This window comes from Amblyomma mixtum, chromosome 5 (assembly GCF_055824585.1).
Source record: "Amblyomma mixtum isolate Tamu chromosome 5, ASM5582458v1, whole genome shotgun sequence".
In the NCBI taxonomy this organism is placed as follows: domain Eukaryota; kingdom Metazoa; phylum Arthropoda; class Arachnida; order Ixodida; family Ixodidae; genus Amblyomma; species Amblyomma mixtum.
The window spans coordinates 175,390,695-175,410,789 of NC_143016.1; the positions used below are offsets into that span (position 1 = coordinate 175,390,695).

Consider the following 20,095-nt stretch of genomic DNA (forward strand, 5'->3'; position numbering starts at 1 on the left):
CTGTGCAAGAAATATTAGCATCAGGTGACAGCTGCAAAAGAAGGGAGCTGAGGCTCAGGTTCAGCCATGGCGATTAATTGGGGCACATTTTCGCAGGTGACCCATGTCCGCAGCCACAGCAGATCAACAGCTCTGTGCTGGAGCCTTGCATGATCCTGGATGGCTGGGACTACTTCAGGGGCAACGAGGTGGCCTACATCTACTCCTGCCTCATCCTGGCCTTCATACCCATCAGTATGCTCGGCATTTTCTATTTGCTGTCACTGATCTGCCGTTTAAGCTTGCTACGGTTGTTTGTGAGTTTTTCATGGGAATGAGGCATGTCACTGCTACACTGCTCTCATTATGTGTCCCAGAATACCTTGCACAACACTTTCTCCATGTTCTCTGTGCTCTAAGAATAATCGGTGCTTCTAAAAGAAAGCTGCAAACTTTGTTGAAGTGAATCCTTGCTCTTAGTGGCCCTTACAACTTCAGCTGACTGTGTGCAGTACTCCTGAGTAGTGTTACTCTATGTGGCAGTCTTGTATAACTATTTTAGATTTTACGGAGAGCCTAAATGGAAGTGTGAAGAAATTTTCTTTTCGTGCCTCTGCTTCAAACAATGAACTAAGTTGTAGGTATGCTTGAAAATTAGCATCAACACTTCCAACCTTCCTCAGTATTACCATTAACCGTATGTGCTGTTAATTGGTAGGGATTACTTCCAATGAAGACTTTCTTAGCAAACAACACTAGAAAATCACTACGGCATCGCAATAACAATAAAAACACCACCTAGGTCTCAGGAAAAATCTGACAAATTTTTTAGGATAATATGGTCGCTGCAGTTGGTGCTAGACAGGGTTAATTAATATTGATGAAAGGAGGATTTGTCTTGAAGAGTATTTAGCCCGACGGGTAACGGCAATAATACCTCATCGGTTGGGGCTCACCAGCACCGGCACAATTTTCTTTTTAGGGTAGACAACTTCGGGTGCAATTCAAAAGGGAGCTCATTGCGTTATATTTCCTGTTACTGCTTTCCATTAAATAAAAATTTATAACTTTTTGTGTGGCTGTTCGTCAGGTAAGTCGCCCACAACTGTACGGAGCTGCCAAACACTCAAGTGTTCATGACACGCTTTGTCCTACTTTAGTATGGAGATTTCTAAAATCAATTTTACTTATCGTTATAAAGCTACAACCTAGTCAAAAGAATGCTGTTTTCAAGGTTTCAGGCAAAGAGCCTGTAAAATGTAAAAAGAGAGATAAAAAAAACAGCCCTAGCATACATGATGCAGGGGTGGTGATGAAGGAATACAAATATTTCAACCGTAGAGTTCATAATTTTGCCAAGCAAAAAATTGCTGTCTATGTTTTAAAGACATGGCATATCATTGACATAGAACCTTTTTTTTATACAAGTAGATATTTCCCATCTTCCAATAAACTCGCCTTCACAAGCGACAAATTCAAACCCAGAGTTTTTCTGTCTTGCTTTTTTTTTCTCAGGCAACTTTCTCTGCAGTTCCGAACCGATTGCATTCTTTTTCCTCTTTATCTTTTTTTTGCAGTATGTGCTGGGCTCGGCTACGGCGTCATAAAGCTCCAGAACAAGAGGAGACGGATTATTAAGGCAAAGAAGGACACGACAATCGGAAAAAACTACGACAAATTGTGTAAGGTTATAACTTGAAAACACAGCTTATTTTTGCATTGAAGTGTGTTTATTTGTCTTTTCGCCATCGAAGTGTGAGCAGCCATCAGTTTTGATACAGTAACAAAAGCGTTCATGTTTAATGTATGAGAGGAATGAAGTGAGTGCCGCTCGGTCACACAATTTTGTTTTTCGGTTAATTAACGGAAGCCGGAAAAATTCATGTCGCGGCTGGGTGGTTGTAACGAGAAATTAAGGGACGGGTAGTGGCATTGGCGCATCTGCACCCTGCATCGGCGCCCGTTGTTGCCGGCTTCCCCATCGCATCTTACAAGGGAAGGAGCCGGTTTACTACAGAGCGCTGCACAGCAAACCAAAAATCTCTCAGAGACGCCTAGCTAGACGTCTCTGAGAGGTTTTTGGTTTGCTGGGTGATGTCACCCCCTTCGCATCGTACGATGTGGGCAGCAACCACTACCCACTCTCCAATAAATACAAAAATTGGCTTTCAGCTTTTGCCATCCCTCTTTCCATGTACCACTGTGTACATGTGGCACCTATCTCTACTCTGCTCTCGTTCAGCACCCCCAGAACAAGAAAGACTGAGCACGACCTCCTGCCCCACGCCCCTAAGTCACTACTGTGAGATGGCAATTGTGTTAACATTAAACGGTAACGTGAATCCAGGAGGCGCGAGCCTTAATGTGCTCCACCTTGAAGGGCAGGCATGCCATCCCATGGGCATGACTCAATGATGCCCGCATCAACCGAAATCTCGGTGACAGAACCGGGAAAATGTTTTGCTCAAAACTTACAGCGCTTGGTAATTTTTTGTATATTCCGGTGCTCCAGTGATCAGTGTTTCTGTGGAGAAAAATTTGCGGCAAATTTTGTCACAGGAGAAGAAATCACAGTAGGAAATTCATTTCACTCAAATATGTTTAAATCGACTATAAAACCAGGATTTGTTTAACCGGTTGGCCATCAAGTTCTTTGGTCTTTGCACTCGCATGTGTGTGTCATGTGTCTGTGTGAGTGCTTTAAGTAGGCTAGTTTAATATGAATTTAGGTGTACGTTAATTTTTGTATTTTTGTAAAAGGTGGCGCAGTTAAAACTTTCCCTCAGATGTCATTTAAAGCCAATACGAAAGCAGACATTACAACGAGGCGCTCTGCTTACGTCCAGGCTGCATTAATTAGCTGAGCAGCTCTTTTTTCTTTTTTTAAATATGGAAGCTGTGGTTGCTCTAAACTCACTTGTCAGTAAGCGACCACATGTTAGCTGTTTCCAATATTGAATCCAGCAGCCTTTCTTGCAGCAGATTGGTACGCTTAACAGGGCTCCCACATATGATTTGTTGCAATTGAAGCCTCTCTCACACCGATTGTGATCCATTTGTAATAAGACAATCGAAGCATTTTTCACGCAAAACTCCTGTCTTCCCACACTAGCTCGGAAATAGCATTAACATCGTCACCTAAACATTGGCTGCAGACCATCAGCCGCGCCCTATATAGATTCGAGTAGGTAGCACACTGCACAAATAACTTGGCATTTTCATTTGTTGGCGCAGACGTCAAGGAGTGGCTGCACCAGAACCACAAGCGCTTCGTCAAAGTCAAGATTGGACCGGATGAGTCCCTTTCCACCGTAAATCGAAAAGGTGAAGTTCTGCGCAAGGTCGATTTCAAGTCCGTCTCGGCGCTTGTTGTCGAAGTCACGACCGACATGGCCAAAAAGCCCATGTGCCTGGTGCGTTCGCCAAGGGACCACGACTTGGTAAGTGCAGCTCTCTGCGGGCCCACTTTCAAGCCACACAAGCCCCTTTTGTGATGCGTTGTATGGTATTTCTTCGCGGATTACTAACATCTAGTTTTCAAAAACAAAATATATGCTTCAATTTGTAAACAAAGAAATATAACCTTGTTATTCGCGGCCGAACTGATGCCTTGGATATACATTGTATCTTTGTATGCTGGGATTCTTTCTCAAGTTGCAGCCGCATTTCCGCCATTTGCATCCACAAGTACGAGATAGTTCCTGGAGCAAAACAAATAAACATTATGCTAGCAAATTCATTTTAATGGTCAGAATAAAGTCTGTTATGCCCTGAGTACCATCTACAGTTCAGACTGCACAAATGTGGGCTCTTTATTTTCTGTTTTCCCAAAAGCATATAAAGTCCTCACATTATTTCGCGAAGTACATTTTGCATCATATATATGTAACATAAGCCGCAGTGTCAGCATCCGGTGATCCAGCAGGCCTACGGAAAGTCACTCTGTGCAAGAGCTAAGCTTACGGGAAAAACAACCTAAATTTCTACGGTTGTAATGCAGCATCACTAGATGATAGAATGAACTTTTAATGCTTTTATCGATTAATATTGTATGTCTCAGTGTTTGAATAGACATGTACAGTTTTCAGGAAGTACTAGATGAGCTCAGCTTGCAATCTTCTACTGTACGAAAGTGAAATTTTCTTGACGAATAAGCCAGTTTTTGGCATCTTGCATTTTAGGACCCAGTGATGATGGACAGCTGGAAGTGTCAAACTGTTATCTGACATTTTAATGCCTGGACATTGCAAGGCTGGCTATGCCGTTTGATCGATATAGCCCGGAGTGTGGAAAAGTTTGTTACTGTACACCAAACAATATTCCTTGTAAGCTGGTTAGACGTACTAGTGTGTCATTGCAGGTAGTATTACGCAGTTATCGTCACCAGCGTTGCGTCAGTATAGGGCTGGAAATGCTTCAAAGAAAAACACATAGCAGGAGTGCACTGTTCCATGTGACTGTTTCTTGTGCGCTCAAATTAGGGTGTTCAATAAGAAACGATTTCGATAATAGTTTCCTCACTTAGTTTGCATTACCTTCCTTTGGTCAAACCTCGTCCACGTGTCTAGCAAGGCGGTGCGCGTACCTTTTGCAGGTGCTTCAGTTCGACAGTGTACACTCGCGTAAAAAGTTCCTGACCAAGCTGGAGAGCTTCCTGGTGAACCGCAAGAAAACGCTAGAGAGCATCGACACCACCCGAGACACAATGCTGTCCAATGCTGAGACGAAGGAGAAGCGCCAGAAGCGCCTGGAGCACTTCTTCCGAGAGGCCTACGCACTCGTAAGTTCGACGCTTGTTTACCGGTTAAACAGTGCTACTGTCCCGGCTCATACGGCCGCGTACAAAGTTCTCGATGCTTGTTTTAGATGGTTCCTTAGACGAATTATGTCATAAAGGGCGTGGAGAGACCTCTTCCATATTTTTAGCGCAGTTTCCAAAGCACTGAAGCTGATGCAAGCCACGAAAATAGTGGCTTGATAGAGGTGATGCTCTGATGAGTGTCTGGAGTATAGTATTGGCAGTGTTCTTTTGCTCCTGCACCAACCAACCCCTCCCTTTGAAAATGAATTGACCACTCGTTAAAAAAAAAAAAACAGCCTGGTCTTGTGCCTGCGGTCTACTCATATTACTTTCTCACGTCATGGGTACAACACTTCTTTGGAGGAATAATGTCACAGACAACAGGAAGACACGTAAATGCCAGCTTGGTTGACTTCACTGCATGAATGAAATGTTGGCTGTAGAATGGTACGGCCAGATTGCTAGCTACCTGTCTTCACGGTAGTCCAAGCGCAGGTGATAGCTGTACCGTGGGTTCTCCAAGGTATGCACTGCCTGAAGAGACTATCTTTTATCTGTCCGCAGTTTCTGTGAAACAGATGCAGCTCTTTCGCTAAGCGAACAGATTTTATGCCCTACAGGAACACCATTCACGCTTTCTTACTTATGTTACAAGACAGCGACCTTTCTAGGAAAAACACTTAGCAGGAACAACTGATGCTTCTGCTCAAGGAATGCACTTCGTCTAAACCCTCGCAAATCCTCGTGGTTCTATTCAAAATATCACTCTAGCACTTCAGTTGCAGTGCTGCTATGGTGTGAATGCTGATGCGAGCGCGAGGGAAGCTACACTGGTTTTTAGTAGAATGAATCATGTGACAGCATTATAGTAATCTCTGTTCATAAACGGCAAACCTTCCGCATTCCGCATTTGATGGATTTGCTTCTGAGTGATACCTGCTGCGGTGGCTCAATGTTAGGGCGCCTGGCTGGTGATCCGGGCTTCCCGGGTTTGAACTTGGCCGGGTTACGATGGAGGTGAAACGCAACGGCGGCCATGTGCTCTGCGATGACAGTGTACGTTAAAGATCCTCTGGTGGTCGAAACTATTCTGGAGGCCTGTGCTACAGCACGTATTGCATCCCTTCTTCCTCCCTCCTCCCATCCCACCTTCCTCCCTTCTCTTACGGCACGGTTCGGGTGTCCGCCAAAATACGAGACAATTACTGCGCCATTTCCTTTGAGGAAAAAACAATTTCCGAGTTAACATTTTTCGCGGTGTGCAGCTATTTTCTAGATTTTTATTGGTCTGTTAGTGTAGTGAAATATTCACCAGGCTACGCTTATCTAATATAAATGAACTAGTTTATTCTCCGCAATTGTTACTCCAAAGCTCTCACGTGTTGTTTCGAATAGCAACTGATTTACTGACTTAAAACGAGTAAATGTTTGTTATTCTAGCTTAGGCCGTGATGGATTGTCTAGGATTATCCGTCTAGCAACATGACTCACCCTTGGTCTTCTTTTGTCTTCTTCGTCGTGCAGACGTTCGGGTTGAAGCCTGGCGAGAAGCGGAAGTTGGAAGAGGTTGGCAACGATGTTATCATGGTGATGCGGACATCCCTTTCGAAGCAGGAGTTCGCCGACGCCCTGGGCATGAAACCGGACTCGCTGTTCGTCAAGCAGATGTTCAACTGCGTCGACAAGGACAAAGATGGGCGCATCAGCTTCCAGGAGTTCCTGGACACTGTGGTGCTCTTCACAAGAGGTCTGCTTTCACTTTTCGCCTCGGCTGTGGAAACCTACTTTCTCAAAGTTGATACAGCGTTTACTTCTGTGATAAGGGTTTTGAAAGGTACACTCGCCGTCAAAAGTAAATGGAAGGCGACTTTGTCAAAAAAATTTAATTTCTTTAAATCTAAAGCATAATGGTCCATGCTTGTTTTGCTTTACCTTTTGACTGCTGGCATAATCTTCCAGACTAGCCGTTTTTTTGTTACTTTGCAATCAATATTCTTGCCAATTAAATGTGGTCAGAAGAATGAAGCATTCTAATAAAAACTCTGCACTAAAATAGAGCGTATCAAAGCTCTTTTTTTCTTCATCCTAAAATAAATGTCATCAATCATTCGGATCATACAGAAATATTGAAGTGTTGTTCTGGATAACATGCAAAAACAGCTTTTTTCTTGCCAGATACCCCTTATCTTAGGCCAGTTGCAAACATCTTTCTCTACTTTGCAAAGCGAGACTTTTTTAGGTGGCTCGTCGAAAATAAAAACAGTGAAAGAAACGAGCAGTGCTGACGGGGAACATTCACTCAGATCGTTAGTTCCCGAGCAAGAATGGGCTGTTTGATTTGGGCTGAAAAACTGAATCATTGTCAGTGCTTAGAAATAGGGCCTGCTTCTTGAGCTTAGAGGGCACCAAAGTTGGCCGGTATCGATAGTCCACAGCACTGTAACGACGACCTGCACCGAAAGTGGAGGTTTCATTAGCTAGAAAATAAAAAAAAAGAAACACAAGTGTGCAAAATAAATGGCTTGCATGGAGACTGATTTCTGGGCGCAAATCCCACAGCCTACACAACACCGTCATTCACTTCAAAACGGTGGCAAGGCCTCCTTTTCGCTATATTATATATATTATATTTACAAATACTGTTGTCTCTGAGGAGAGACATAGCAGGAGTGGGTAAATACATTAGTAAAAACAAATAATATGGGTAGCATAGAGATAGATATTACAGAGACGTCACGAGTTTGTATCACGAGTTTGTATCGTCACGAATAATAAAGACGTCACGAGTTTGTACTGACTGGCGGGAAGATTTTGAAATGCAATATTCTCTACAATAATTGCGTCCTCGATTGCCGGACAAATGTCAACGTAGCCAGAAATGGGCAGGAAGTCAATTTTTACTGGCAACAATACTTTATGCAGCTGTCCTCAGTGCCCTTCAAGCAGTTGTTAAGGGAAGAAAATATTATCAAGAACACAAAAAAAACCGCACCAAAAATACTCTTCAAGCACAGATTATCTTGCCTTGGAGAGACCAATCTGCTTCCTTCCATTCTAGGTATTCGATGGCGGTATGAAGTATTTGGTTATGGCTCTACCGTTTAATTGATGATTTCTGACTTTTAATGAAGGCTGGCTGTTACGCCCAGCTGCACTGTATCGAGTGACCTGCAACATGACCCACGCTTGCAGGAAAGAGCGAAGACAAGCTGCGCATCATATTCGACATGTGCGACAACCAGGGCGACGGAATGATTCAGAAGCAGGAGCTGACTCGCATGCTGCGCTCCCTGGTGGACATCGCAAAGACCAACGCCCTGAGCGAGTACGAGACGAGTGACATCATCAGTGGCATGTACGCCTCCGCAGGCCTAGACAACTCGGAATCCCTGAGCTACGAAGACTTCAAGAAGATGATGAAGGAGCATCGTGGAGACGTCATCGCCATTGGCCTCGACTGCAAAGGTCCCAGTTGTTTTTTTTGTGCACTTCGGATAAGTCATGTGAAATGCCTTTCAGTGACCGTCTCATTTTTTTTTAAATGTAAAATGTAATAGATTCTTATAGAGAACATATGAATTCTTGCGCTTTGTGAAAACTTCCTTGCAGTACCTCATTGTGTATTCATGGTTGGCAATTTCGTAGAACAACACCTGCAGCTGCATGTGAAAGTGGAAATCATGTCACATTACACAGCCAAACAGACGTTGCATTACTTACGAGTAAGCAGACCAAAAAAAGCGTGCAATGTAAATGTTTCTGGACGGCCAATAACTTAGCCATTTGCTACGGCTGCAGAACAGAAGTCATAGAGATTGGCTCATATTGTTACGCAGCCTTGGGCTGCGTAACAACTTAGAAACTTAGAACAATATATAACAATATATATAAACTTTGTTCACCTCGTCTTCATTCACAATATCCGTTGCAATATATAGCGTAGCGATAAAACGAAGAAAGCCTACACTGCAAAAGTGCTTTGCTACGTCCCTGTTTCATATTATTACAGCTTCTTTTCTGAATAGCATGTGTTGTATGAAGCTATTACTCCATATTTTTTGCATATTAATTTACATAGCCAGATCACATACGGAAAGTTTAGTAATGGAAAAATAAAGGTAGTTGCAAAAAATTGCACCAAAAGTAACAATCCCTCTGTTGCTCACATTGTGGTAGAAAGTCATTTTATTCGTGAAAGAAGGCAAAGGCGACTGTAGTGTGCAGAACTTTACTGTTTGCATCATTCGATAGGCGCCTATGGAACGAACATTAAAAAAAAAATTTCGCAAATTCAGAACATGGGACGATTATACTACAAAGAGCTTAAATAAATCACACTGCATTCATTGTGGTTTGCAAAATAGGAAAAAAAAAGGCTTTTTGTTTCCTATAATACAGCGCTGGTGTTTTTCTCTGTTATGTAGTTTCCAAAATTCTAGCGAGTTCATTTCTGAGTTGTAGCTATCTCCAGCACTTGGCATAATAAAATTGAGTTCGTAGTGCAGTTGGTGTCAAAGAAAGGTTATTCAGTGCATGAAGTGACCGAGAAACTCCCAGCCCACTAACGAGTTGCAATTACCTTTGTAGAAACTTTCATAATTTCTTATTCTACATGGTTCAATCCCCAACTGCAGGTGCCAACCAAAACTTTCTGGACACGTCGTCGAACGTCGCACGGTAAGTAACATTACGATTCACTTTGCCTTTAAAAAGTTAGAAGGGCTCAACTTTACCGTTACCGCTTGATTTTTTTGCTGGAGCACTTTTTTTTTTAAGTGTCGTAGGCCCATGAAAGCCAAATGCTAGCGGTTAAAACTAATGGTTACGCTGCAACAGCTGCTGGAGTCATGAGGCGATAATTTTATAACTGAGCAGATTTTTCCAGCCTGCCGTAATGGCTCAGTGGTTAGGCTGCTCGCCTGCTGAGCCGGAGTACGTGGGTTTGTACCCAACCATGTCAGCCGCATTTCAGTGGAGACGAAAAGCAAGAGGTGCCCATGGGCTGTTGGTGTTGTTGCAACTGAAGGAAGGATGAAAAGGAAAGTGCACGGGCCTGCCCACTGGCTCAAGCTGAGCCACAATCTCTGCCACGTGCAGACAGAGGAGAGTTGAAAGATGTGAGAGGAAAGATTGAAAGAACAGACGCGGGTCGCAACAGCCGGGTCTGTGTGGTGGGCAATGTCAGTGCACATTACAATTGACTTTGCGTTTACAAAGAAGGGCTCAACTTTACCCTTAGAGCTTGATTTTTTGCCGGAGCGCTGAAATTTTTTTAGGCATCGTAGGTCCACAAAAACCAAATGTTAGCGGTCGAATTTATTCTGGAGCCTTCCACTACGGCATCTCTTTCTTTCTTACATCTTTTACTCCCGCCTTCATCCCTGCCTTATGGTGCGGTTCAGGGGTCCACTGAGATATGGGAGACAGTTGCTGTGCCATTTCCTTTCAACATCATCATCATCATCATTTATTTTTTCTTAAGGACCCCTGGGCGGTGTCCTTACATAACCTCAAAACCAACCAATTTTTTTTTCCAGCTCATCTTTTTCTTAATAGCCAGCACAGGAACTGGCACATATTTTCATAGTGCGTTTAGAAAAATCGTAAATGTCTACTCGGTAACGAGGCAAAATAAAGTTTTTGGCTTCAAGGAACTAGTGCGGAAATTCCTTCGCTCACTGCCTTTTAGATGTGATAACACAAGACACTACGTACCTTGTATTAGAACTGACAATACTGACAGACCGCCGCAAGGCAGCCTGACATGTGGCGAAGATATTGTTAGCGGGTCTCTTTACAATTCCCGGGCATCCCCTGTTGTGTCCTCTAGCTTTAGCGTCTGGCTCCTCCTGAAGCTAAGGCAGCGTCTCCTCTGTGTGATTGTGAGGCATTGGGTGCAGCGGCTGTTCTTGATTTTGTGGAGGCACGAACGGATGTCACAGGACATTTCTCTTTGAATCCGCCCTCTGAACAACCGTCGTCCTCAGCTAGACTCATCGCGGCGCTTGCAGTATGGCGATACTGAGAAGCCAGGGCCAAGTGCTCTATGACACGTTTAAAACTCGCGCAGCGTATGCCATCTTGTGTGCGAGGCGTCGTAGTGGAACGCAGAATGCATAGGTCGTCCAGAACAATCTGCCCGCCTCCCTATCGCCCCCGCTGCTGCGCTGTGTTTGTTCCCTCAAAGCTTACCTGATGTCGCAAATACCCCATCTTCCACATTGTACCTAAGGGCAAGTGTTCGAATAAAAAAAATTGTCTTCACTCGTAGTGTGTTCCACTCAGGAGTGAAACAAGACATGACGATGCTGGTCTTTTATTCGGCTGTTGGCAAAAAAACGGCTATTTAAAAGAACCCTTGCTTGAAGAACATTTCTCAATTTCTTGGGAATTTAGCGCAGATGAGTCTGTCGCCAATTGAGAGCTATGGAAGTTCAGTCTGGGCTATTTGGTACATAGTCTTGAATAAATAAACCAGCAGCTGTGTGAGTCTCATCTCTTCTGAGTGCTTCGTCTTGTGAGTGGTTTATTTATTTGTGAGAGCTGCCAACGTTGTGGGGATTCGTAATCGCCAGAAATTGCGAGCATATATCTCAGTTATACGTGGTGCAGTATGTTTCTCTCAGCCATTACGTTGGAATCTCAAGTCTTAGTTATCCTTCCGTGTTTTTCCAGGATGACAAGCTTCCAAATCAATCAGCCTGCGGAGGACCCACCGTCTTGGACCGTGCAAAAATGGAACCAGGTCACCACGTTCTTGGAGGAGAACCGACAGCACGTGTTCTACCTGTTCGTCTTTTATGTCATCACTGTGGTCTTGTTCGTGGAGAGGTTTATCTGTAAGTGTGTTTCTGATTTTCCCAAGTTATTTCAAACATATATTTACAATTAAATCCATTTCTCTATGATTATATGAAATCACCGCGTCATTTGGGCTTTTCCTTGCCACGCTATGTAATACACTTTAGTTAAGAAGATTTCTGCAATTCTTATCTCGAGGGAAATTAGGAATGTCTGCAGAAATGTTTGGTCCACAACCAAAGAATGTTAAAAAATGTTCCCTTTTAATATACACCGCACACTGATACGGAATATGTGCTGTAAGGCATTCCGTCTCAGAGGTAATGAATGACTTGCTGACGGCACAATAGGCTTCACTACTCCTTATGACTGTGTAAAAATGCTGGGTTGATTGCGTTGACCCATATTGTTGTATCATCAATGGCATGAGATCACACTCTATTATTTGTTGCAAGTATGCTAGTATTAAAGGAAAATGCAGCATGCATGCGATTTGTCGAATATTTTGTAATGACGTATGAGCTGTGCAAGTGCAGTTTTGTTTGCAACAGTGAAGTAAACACTCCTGCACGCCGCGCTGTACTTACAGGTTTAGACGCTCACAATAGTTCCCGATTACGCGTTATCATATTTCTTTGTTATTGCGTGTCTTCACCGAGTATCTAGGTTTAAGTCACGAGTCAGTACAGTGGAAAAGCCGCAGGCAGGTTTTAGCACTGTTTGGAGTAGTCGGATGTGAGAACGACACGGCTTTCTTATTGAGATGGAGGTAAACAAGGCGAAATAAAAAATAAAGCTGAATGAAAAGTCAATTGCTATCGGTTGTTTCCCTCTTTTTTTTTTCAGCCATATATTCGGTGCACACAAGAGAAATCCTATTTATGATCCAGACATTAGAGAGGCATTTGCCCTGCTGTGGATGTAGTCAGCCTGATGATGATGATGACTAGTACTGGTTGCCCTTTTCAGACTACTCGTACATGTCGGAGCACATGGACCTGCGGCATGTGATGGGTATCGGCATCGCCATCACACGAGGCTCGGCGGCTTCTCTGTCGTTCTGCTACTCGCTCCTGCTGCTGACCATGTGTCGGAACCTCATCACCAAGATCCGCGAACTCCCGCTGCAGCAGTACATTCCACTCGACTCGCACGTCCAGTTCCACAAGACTGTCGCGCTCACGGCACTATTCTTCAGCTGTAAGTATCAGCCCCAATAGGGCAGGGATTAGGTATGTAGAATGGACACTAAGTGTGCTACCTTAGGGCCGTGCTATTTTTTGTCCTATGGCGTATTTGTACCCTACTAGGCAGTTTCTTGCAGCTCAGAGAAAGAACCCTTCGTGCTCAAAAAGAGACCTCAGGTTTCCTATAATATGTGAGAAATCCAACAGACATGCCTTGTTTTGTTCTTTTTTTTAATTTGCTAATAGCATAAATGAACAGAAGTGAGAAAACCAGTAGCGCCGCAAAATGTATGGGAACGCGAGCGCTTCTGTGCATCAGTCACCACATCACGCTTCTTAAACGAAAGTCTTGAAATGCTGAGAGACATATTCATAAGAGCACAGTAATTTTAGGAGCCTTGCTGAGAAAGACAAGCGGTCGGGTTAGTTAGTATTGCATTGATTTTCCAGTGGCGTGCAGCAACTCGAGATATAAACACGGAGAAACGCGACGATGTTGGCAGTCGTGTTTCTCCGTGTTTCACTCTTGTGTTGCCGCGCACTACTGAAAAACCGCTGTTGAGAAGGCCTGCTGTAAAAACGAGAAAAATACGCCTAGAGCTTAGATGGTTGGCAAGATATAAACTGTACGTATCGAACTTCGGCATTGCACCGAAGATAGCGTACCAGAGAAATGAGGTTACTGAGAGAGCCTTCAACGAGTTGTCCCCTGAGGTGTTTGTTAATTACAGTTAGATAACGGATAGCGTAACTTGCACAGGTGCTGATTGCTATCTTTTTTTTTCTCTCAGTGGTGCACACCATTGGACACTACATAAACTTCTACCACGTGTCCACTCAGCCAGCGGAGCATCTGCGTTGCATGACCAAGGAAATGCATTTCGAGTATGTTGCTTTTACGAGTTTGTTACGAAGCTGCTTCGAGCTGATTTTTTCTACATGATTCTTCATTCATGCACTATGCAGTAGCTTAATGTGCTCTTTAGTGCCGATAGGTATTTGTTTTTAGAGCAGGAGCGTGGGATTACTCTTATAATTTGTGTGTACTGTGAATAATGCACTCTATGGCATAAATGACCTGTTGTCACACTTAAGGACCGAGACGATCAGTTTTCACGATGTCACAAGCACTTAGAAAGTTTGGTGACTTTGTGGATCTGTGAAACAGATAATTCTTAAATGATAGGCTCTGTTATTCTTATTTCCTGTAAGCATGTAGACATCTTTGAAAAATATCGTCTTTGCCAGTACTAGTACCCTCATGACGAGGCGTGTTTCTTAGCCATTTAGGGAAGCAAATGTGGCATCCCTTAAGCCCTTATTCATATTTAAGTCATATTTTGGGTATCTGAACGGGAGTCTGTCGCGATTGTGGCCCTCCATTGGCTACGTGAGGGATGGGAAGCAGCAGTACTCATCACACCAAAACATTGCAATGAATGTGGATGAAATCGAAGATACGGGCGCTAGGCCTGTCGTGCGTTGCATGCAGTTCAGATGGCCCATTGTCGCTGGCTAATTTTTTGAACTTCGCTTGTGTTTGCTGCATGCACGCACAGTGGTGCATTCTTTTCTTTACTTGTTTATCACAGAAGCGTGATTGCGAGTCCTCATTTTCAGCGGCGGTGGCGGAAAAGATAACACTTACTCCACAGTTCCCTAACAACACCGGCCGAAATTCTTGTCGGCTAACCGATGAGAGAACAGCTGTTTATCGACACTGGTCGCTTGGTCACCTTAGAAATTGCGGTGACTGTAGAATAGCTGGCTCAAAAATTCAATGAGCAAGTTCTTTGTGCAAGGGGCTCAGTGCAGAGAGTGATGAGAAGGGATATTATAGGTGTAGTCCTAAAACACCTCAGATTGAAAAAACCCCACTCGAGCATATCCCAGCTGAAGCTTTAAAAAAATATGAGTAAAGACATGGGTGCAACATCTGCAGCGGAAAATTGGTAACTATCATTCAATAGGACGTAATAGTGGATACCGGTAAAGAGAAAACGTAATCAAGAACAGCCACAGGTCGGATAGAGAGGTAAGTTTACGAATTTTTTATGAAATAGAGTGGCCGTCAGTCATGATACTAAGTGAAGGCAATTAAAATGTGATTTTGTCCTACGATGCACTCAACTGGCTTGTGATGACGATGACAGCTTTGTCGTATTTTATAACTTCGTTTCAATGGTAGGCATAGATGTTTTTCTACGTACACTGCATACTCGGATTATGGCACCTGAAGGTTCTGCCGTAAGAGCGGCAAAGAGCGAACTGCTTGCCGACTTGCAAGACTTAAAGCTGGTAGTGTTGCAGCTTTGAGTCTGAGCTCTGCTTTTAAACAACTTCTGTCTCGATGTTTCAGCTCTGACTTCAAGTCCACGATTACTTTCTGGGTGTTTCAAACGGTCACAGGTGCGTGCAAAGCTTTTCTTATGTCTTCCTTTTCTGCTCAAAATTTGCTGTTTTGTTGTAACAATGTTAAATGCTAGTGGCAGGCATTACCACTGTGTCAAACTGTCATTAATTTTCCTCTTCTCTTCCCTAACAGGCATCACTGGCGTTTTGCTATTCATAGTTATGTGCATCATATTTATTTTCGCCCATCCCAAGATTCGGCAAAAGGCATACAGCTACTTCTGGATGACGCACAGCCTCTACATTTTACTCTACATTCTCTGCTTGCTTCACGGCCAGGCAAAACTCACAGGGGTAAGTTAATTTGCTGTTTGAAAAAACAAAAGACATTTCTTGAAATTTTCTACGTAACGTTCCTCTTCAAATGCATTTTTCGTCACTTTTGAGTGGCTATATATTGTTGGAGCAAGGTTTTGTTGCTATAGCTACACATTACTTTAATGTATCTGGCGTTTCAATGCTGCCTTTTGGGATCAGTGACTTCGAGGCAGAATTGTTGGGTCATTTCTGCAGTAGCCATTCTTTTTCCCCTTCTTCTACCTTGTGGCTGCAAAGACAACAATCAAAATAACTTTCGGACCGTCTATATACTATATGCTACACTTCAGCAAATCCAGATAGTTTTTGGAGACGGGAACAGTGGCACACTTATGAACCTTTAAGCAAAAGTATTGTTGAAGATTCACGAAAGTCCATTGTAGCATGCAACTGCACCCAACCTTGACAACAGTTTCCATAAAGCGCACCTGAGATTAGCTTACAGGACTTTCTCTGCCTCGTAACGTGCCTTAGCATGCGTTGGAGACCTCTTAAGTTCATAATGTGCCTAATAAATTCACATGGTTTCGAGTAACTATGCTGATGCATCTGCTGCATTATATTGTTAACAGTTGAAGTCAAGCTGGCTTGCGAAGCCCTCGATTATTGCTGGTGGAAGAGCAAGCATTGTTTCATTTCTACGTTCACTGGCTTGAAGGTTAAGTGTGCGTGTGCGTGTGTGTGTGTTATTTTAGCTGCTGGCGTAGAACATGCAGTCCTCCATAGGTCCTCCATCGTTAGGCCACTGCTAATGAGTTAATTAATTATCGTACTACAGATTGCCCGAAGGCATTGCAGCATGGGGGAGGGACGCTACAAATATAAAAAAACCTGGAAGGTGGTTGGAGAGCTAAGTGTCATTGCTTTCATGGCATTTTGAGTGATGCTACAGCCGCTGCATTGCCAGCTACAATGCGTTTTGCTCTACTCAGCACACCCATAGTCAGCGTACTGGAAGCCTGTAAAGAAATACTTTAAGGTAATGACGGGGATAAAATTCTTTACTACGAATGTTTCGCCTCATGTCATATGTGGCAAGGGAAAGCAGACAATAACACCAGGAGTGCAAAACATCCCTTTGCATTTGATCGAGGTAAAATCCAGAATGGTGAGGAGGTCGCCAGTGCCAGCTTCGTTAGTAAGGATATGAGAACCAAAATGCAGTCGCATGGGTACAAAACCCTGTCGCATTGTCGGGGTACAATTTCCCTCCTAATAAATTCCTTTGAAAGCACCGTCACATCAACTGAATGTGTGCCACTCTAAGAAATTAAAATGTTCACTAATCATTAACAAACTTGCAAACAAAAAAGCCTCAACTGTATACAGAAGTTGTCCGAATCTTGGAGGGTGGAATTAATTCCTTACCCTCAACTACGGTGCCTCTTACCCTCTTCCTTCTTTCACTCCCTCCTTCGTTCCTTCCCTCACACTTTGGTTGATGTGTCCTCTGAGGCTCAGACAGTTAGCGGGCCTCACCTTTCCTCATAACCAATTTTTCCTCTTAATTTATTTATGAGCATTACTACAGGACCTTATAGCTGAACTTTTATATTTTGCAAGCACACGGAGTACTTCCACCTCTCCGAAAGAGTGAGCAAATAATGGCTGGCTATACTAGTGCTGCTGTATTCTGTCTAATATAAAAGCGCAGCACAAGACAAAGCTGGTGCTGGAAAATGAGAGATTGAAGTCTCTTCAACCCTTAGAAAACACTCTGTGGGTGGGCTCTTCCTTGGCCTGTCATGGGCAATCCTCCCGTGTGGGCATTCAGCTGATAGGGAGCCCCTAATTTAATCACACTACCTAAGGATTCCGCAGTGCTGGCAGATTCTAACGGACACATTCAGGGCAATTAGTTTTCAAACTCCATATCGATAGGTTTGCTTAAGTGATCTCAGTGCAAATGTTGATAGTTCATTACCTGTCAGATATGTGGATGTCATGAAACAGCCTGTAACTTTCCCTGCAGTCGCCTCGGTTCTGGATGTTCTTCATTGGCCCGGCCATTGTCTTCACATTGGACAAAGTTGTCAGCTTGCAAACAAAATATATGGAGCTCGATATCCTACACACTGAGCTTCTGCCATCAGGTAAGCTCTTATATTAACCTTCAACTGCAGCCTTTTTGCTTTGGTACTGAAGGCAACTCGACAGATATCGTATTTTGTGCAATACTTGCAGGCAACAACAAAAATAAATAAATATAAGTGTAGAAATTGTGTCTGGATGTTCCCTTTCTCTGGCACTACACAATGTTCATAGTCATATGGACAGGAACTACTTTGAGTGGTGGATAAGGATAAGGTGCCAAAACATTTACTCTCATTCAGAAAGTCTTGAACTCCATTATCATTACACGTCAAGTGTACAAAACCCCATGCCGAGTGACGGTGAACAATTGCTTTATTGTGCCACTGATTTGAGAAAATAACAATAACCTGGATAATCATAAACAACACCATAACTTTTAAAGCACATACCAGATTTGTTTTGAGCCTTTTGTGTGTGCTTGTTGCAGTATAAAACCTTCTCTATTTTATGTAAGGTGGAAAACCAACTGCTAACTTTTACTACAGAAAGAATAAAATTCCTGCGGTTTCATATATAGAACCAGTGCTCTATTTTAAAAAAAAAAACTGTGAACAGATGCCTATATCAGGGTTCTACTTCGAGCCAGCAAACTCGGGGAGACGGGGCAGCTTTTGGCTGTACTTCAGTAAAAGCTACAAATGCGAGCCGTCAGGTTCAATACCTGTGTAGTTCAGATGTGAGCACATGAGAACAGCACTCTTGGCGAAGGCTTTTCTTCGCCCCTGTAGCTTCTACTGCTGTGCCGTAGAAATTTGTCCTCAGGTATATTTAACATTAACTGGTGGAAACCATGATGGTTCCAAATCCGGCAGTAGGACAAATGGGGAGCTGTGAAAGAGCTTTCAGTAACAATAGAAAAGGTGAGCAGCAGGCTTCCTCGTGCCAGCCGCGGGGTGAAGGTGAGTAGTCTGGGAGAGAAGCTGTGCTTTGGGAAACAGTTACTACACGTTCCCAATGAAGCCTTCACCAGTTACCAAAGCTGGGCCCAAAGAAGTTTCTGCAAAGCATCTAACGTTTCACTTATCAGAATAAGGTGTTTGATTTGTCAACAGGAAATAAATCGTCTTACAAGCTTACAGTCCGCAAGGTATACGTAAAATGCGATGCGGTTTCCATCTAATGCTTCTTTGCCTTTTATTGATGACGCCAGAACAGCATTACTTGCTAATCAGTTTCTTTATTGGAGATCAGTATATAACAGCAATCAATAATGTACATTATTCTTTAAGCAAATTTTAAGAAAACGTTTTTAGCTGCGAAAGAATCGTTAGGTCTCCATGGAAAAGGGTACTTTACCACTTGAAGTGGTACCAACTTCTGCATGGACGAAGTCGATTTTAATTGATTTCACTTCGGCTGGAAACTCTTCGTGCGCAACGCTACTCCTTCCCGATTCTTCACTTCAGCGTGTTCAACGCTCTTTGTACTCCCGCGCAGATGTCACGCGGGTGAAGTTCACACGCCCGCCCAACTTCAAGTACCTGTCCGGTCAATGGGTGCGGCTGAGCTGCACGGGCTTCCGGGCCAACGAATACCACTCACTCACGCTCACATCGGCACCACACGAGAACTACCTATCAGTGCACGTGAAGGCACAGGGTCCGTGGACGTGGAAGCTACGCAACTACTTCGATCCCAGCAACCTGCACGAAAGCATGCTTCCAAAGGTGGGCATGAATGCTTATGTTTACCTAGTTCTTAAGTGCGCATATTTTAGAACACCAGCTGCGAGGGCTGTGCAACTGTACATATAGTTAATAATTTCAGCTCAGACTTATGTAATCTCAGCTGCAAGAGTTTAGACTTGCCATTTCCATGTGCCGAACCCCACATCAGAGTGCCAAACCACATATTAACGCAGCACTTACTACGAAGTTCGGACACAATGAACGCAATCCCCATGACCATCAGGTTTGTTACTGGTGGGCTCAACTGTAGTGGTTTTTGTCATACCAGCTGCAACCGTGACACACTCATTATTCATTCTATACTAGTGCCTAAGTGCGCACACTTCTAAATGTTTCTCTAAAATCGGAAGCAAAAACGATCAGAGTATCTTAAAAGTTCACTGCAAACAGAAATGCAGTGCTCATGTCTTTACTATGTCTGGACACATTCTCCAAGCGGGCATTAACCTTACAGCAGCTTGGATGGGCGATTTAATGCTCTTTTGTCCGCTTGTGTATACGCATGCACGCTCAGGCAGCGCAGTGATAATGCTGAGGAGCAGACATAGGGTGGACACGGGTGTGTCGTGAATCGTGCAGTGAGAAAAAAGAGAAGCTTGCTAACTTTGACTGTGCAGCAGTGTGTGCACGCACCGCAGGTGAGGCTTGAGGGGCCGTTCGGCGGAGGCAACCAGGACTGGTACAAGTTCGAGATCGCCGTCATGGTGGGCGGCGGCATCGGTGTCACACCCTACGCGTCCATCCTGAACGACCTGGTCTTTGGAACGTCTACGAATCGCTACTCCGGTGTTGCCTGCAAAAAGGTGTGTACTTGA

General features: G+C 43.7%; 1 protein-coding gene across 3 annotated transcripts in view; it reads left to right on the plus strand.

Moving 5' to 3' along the window:
* The window catches only part of Duox (dual oxidase), a 183,534-nt gene that overhangs the window by 156,652 nt on the left and 6,787 nt on the right, over positions 1 to 20,095 (plus strand). Inside the window, exons 14-28 of one of the 3 annotated variants that reach the window (XM_089546380.1) lie at positions 97 to 234; positions 1,557 to 1,661; positions 3,214 to 3,419; positions 4,574 to 4,759; positions 6,305 to 6,527; positions 7,973 to 8,245; positions 9,415 to 9,457; positions 11,456 to 11,619; positions 12,551 to 12,781; positions 13,560 to 13,653; positions 15,128 to 15,177; positions 15,314 to 15,474; positions 17,471 to 17,591; positions 19,030 to 19,259; positions 19,898 to 20,083. In XM_089546380.1, coding sequence (XP_089402506.1) covers positions 97 to 234; positions 1,557 to 1,661; positions 3,214 to 3,419; positions 4,574 to 4,759; positions 6,305 to 6,527; positions 7,973 to 8,245; positions 9,415 to 9,457; positions 11,456 to 11,619; positions 12,551 to 12,781; positions 13,560 to 13,653; positions 15,128 to 15,177; positions 15,314 to 15,474; positions 17,471 to 17,591; positions 19,030 to 19,259; positions 19,898 to 20,083 — 2,411 coding nt within the window. The remainder of the gene's footprint in view (positions 1 to 96; positions 235 to 1,556; positions 1,662 to 3,213; positions 3,420 to 4,573; positions 4,760 to 6,304; positions 6,528 to 7,972; positions 8,246 to 9,414; positions 9,458 to 11,455; positions 11,620 to 12,550; positions 12,782 to 13,559; positions 13,654 to 15,127; positions 15,178 to 15,313; positions 15,475 to 17,470; positions 17,592 to 19,029; positions 19,260 to 19,897; positions 20,084 to 20,095) is intronic. The other 2 variants (XM_089546381.1, XM_089546382.1) reach the window with 2 other exon arrangements.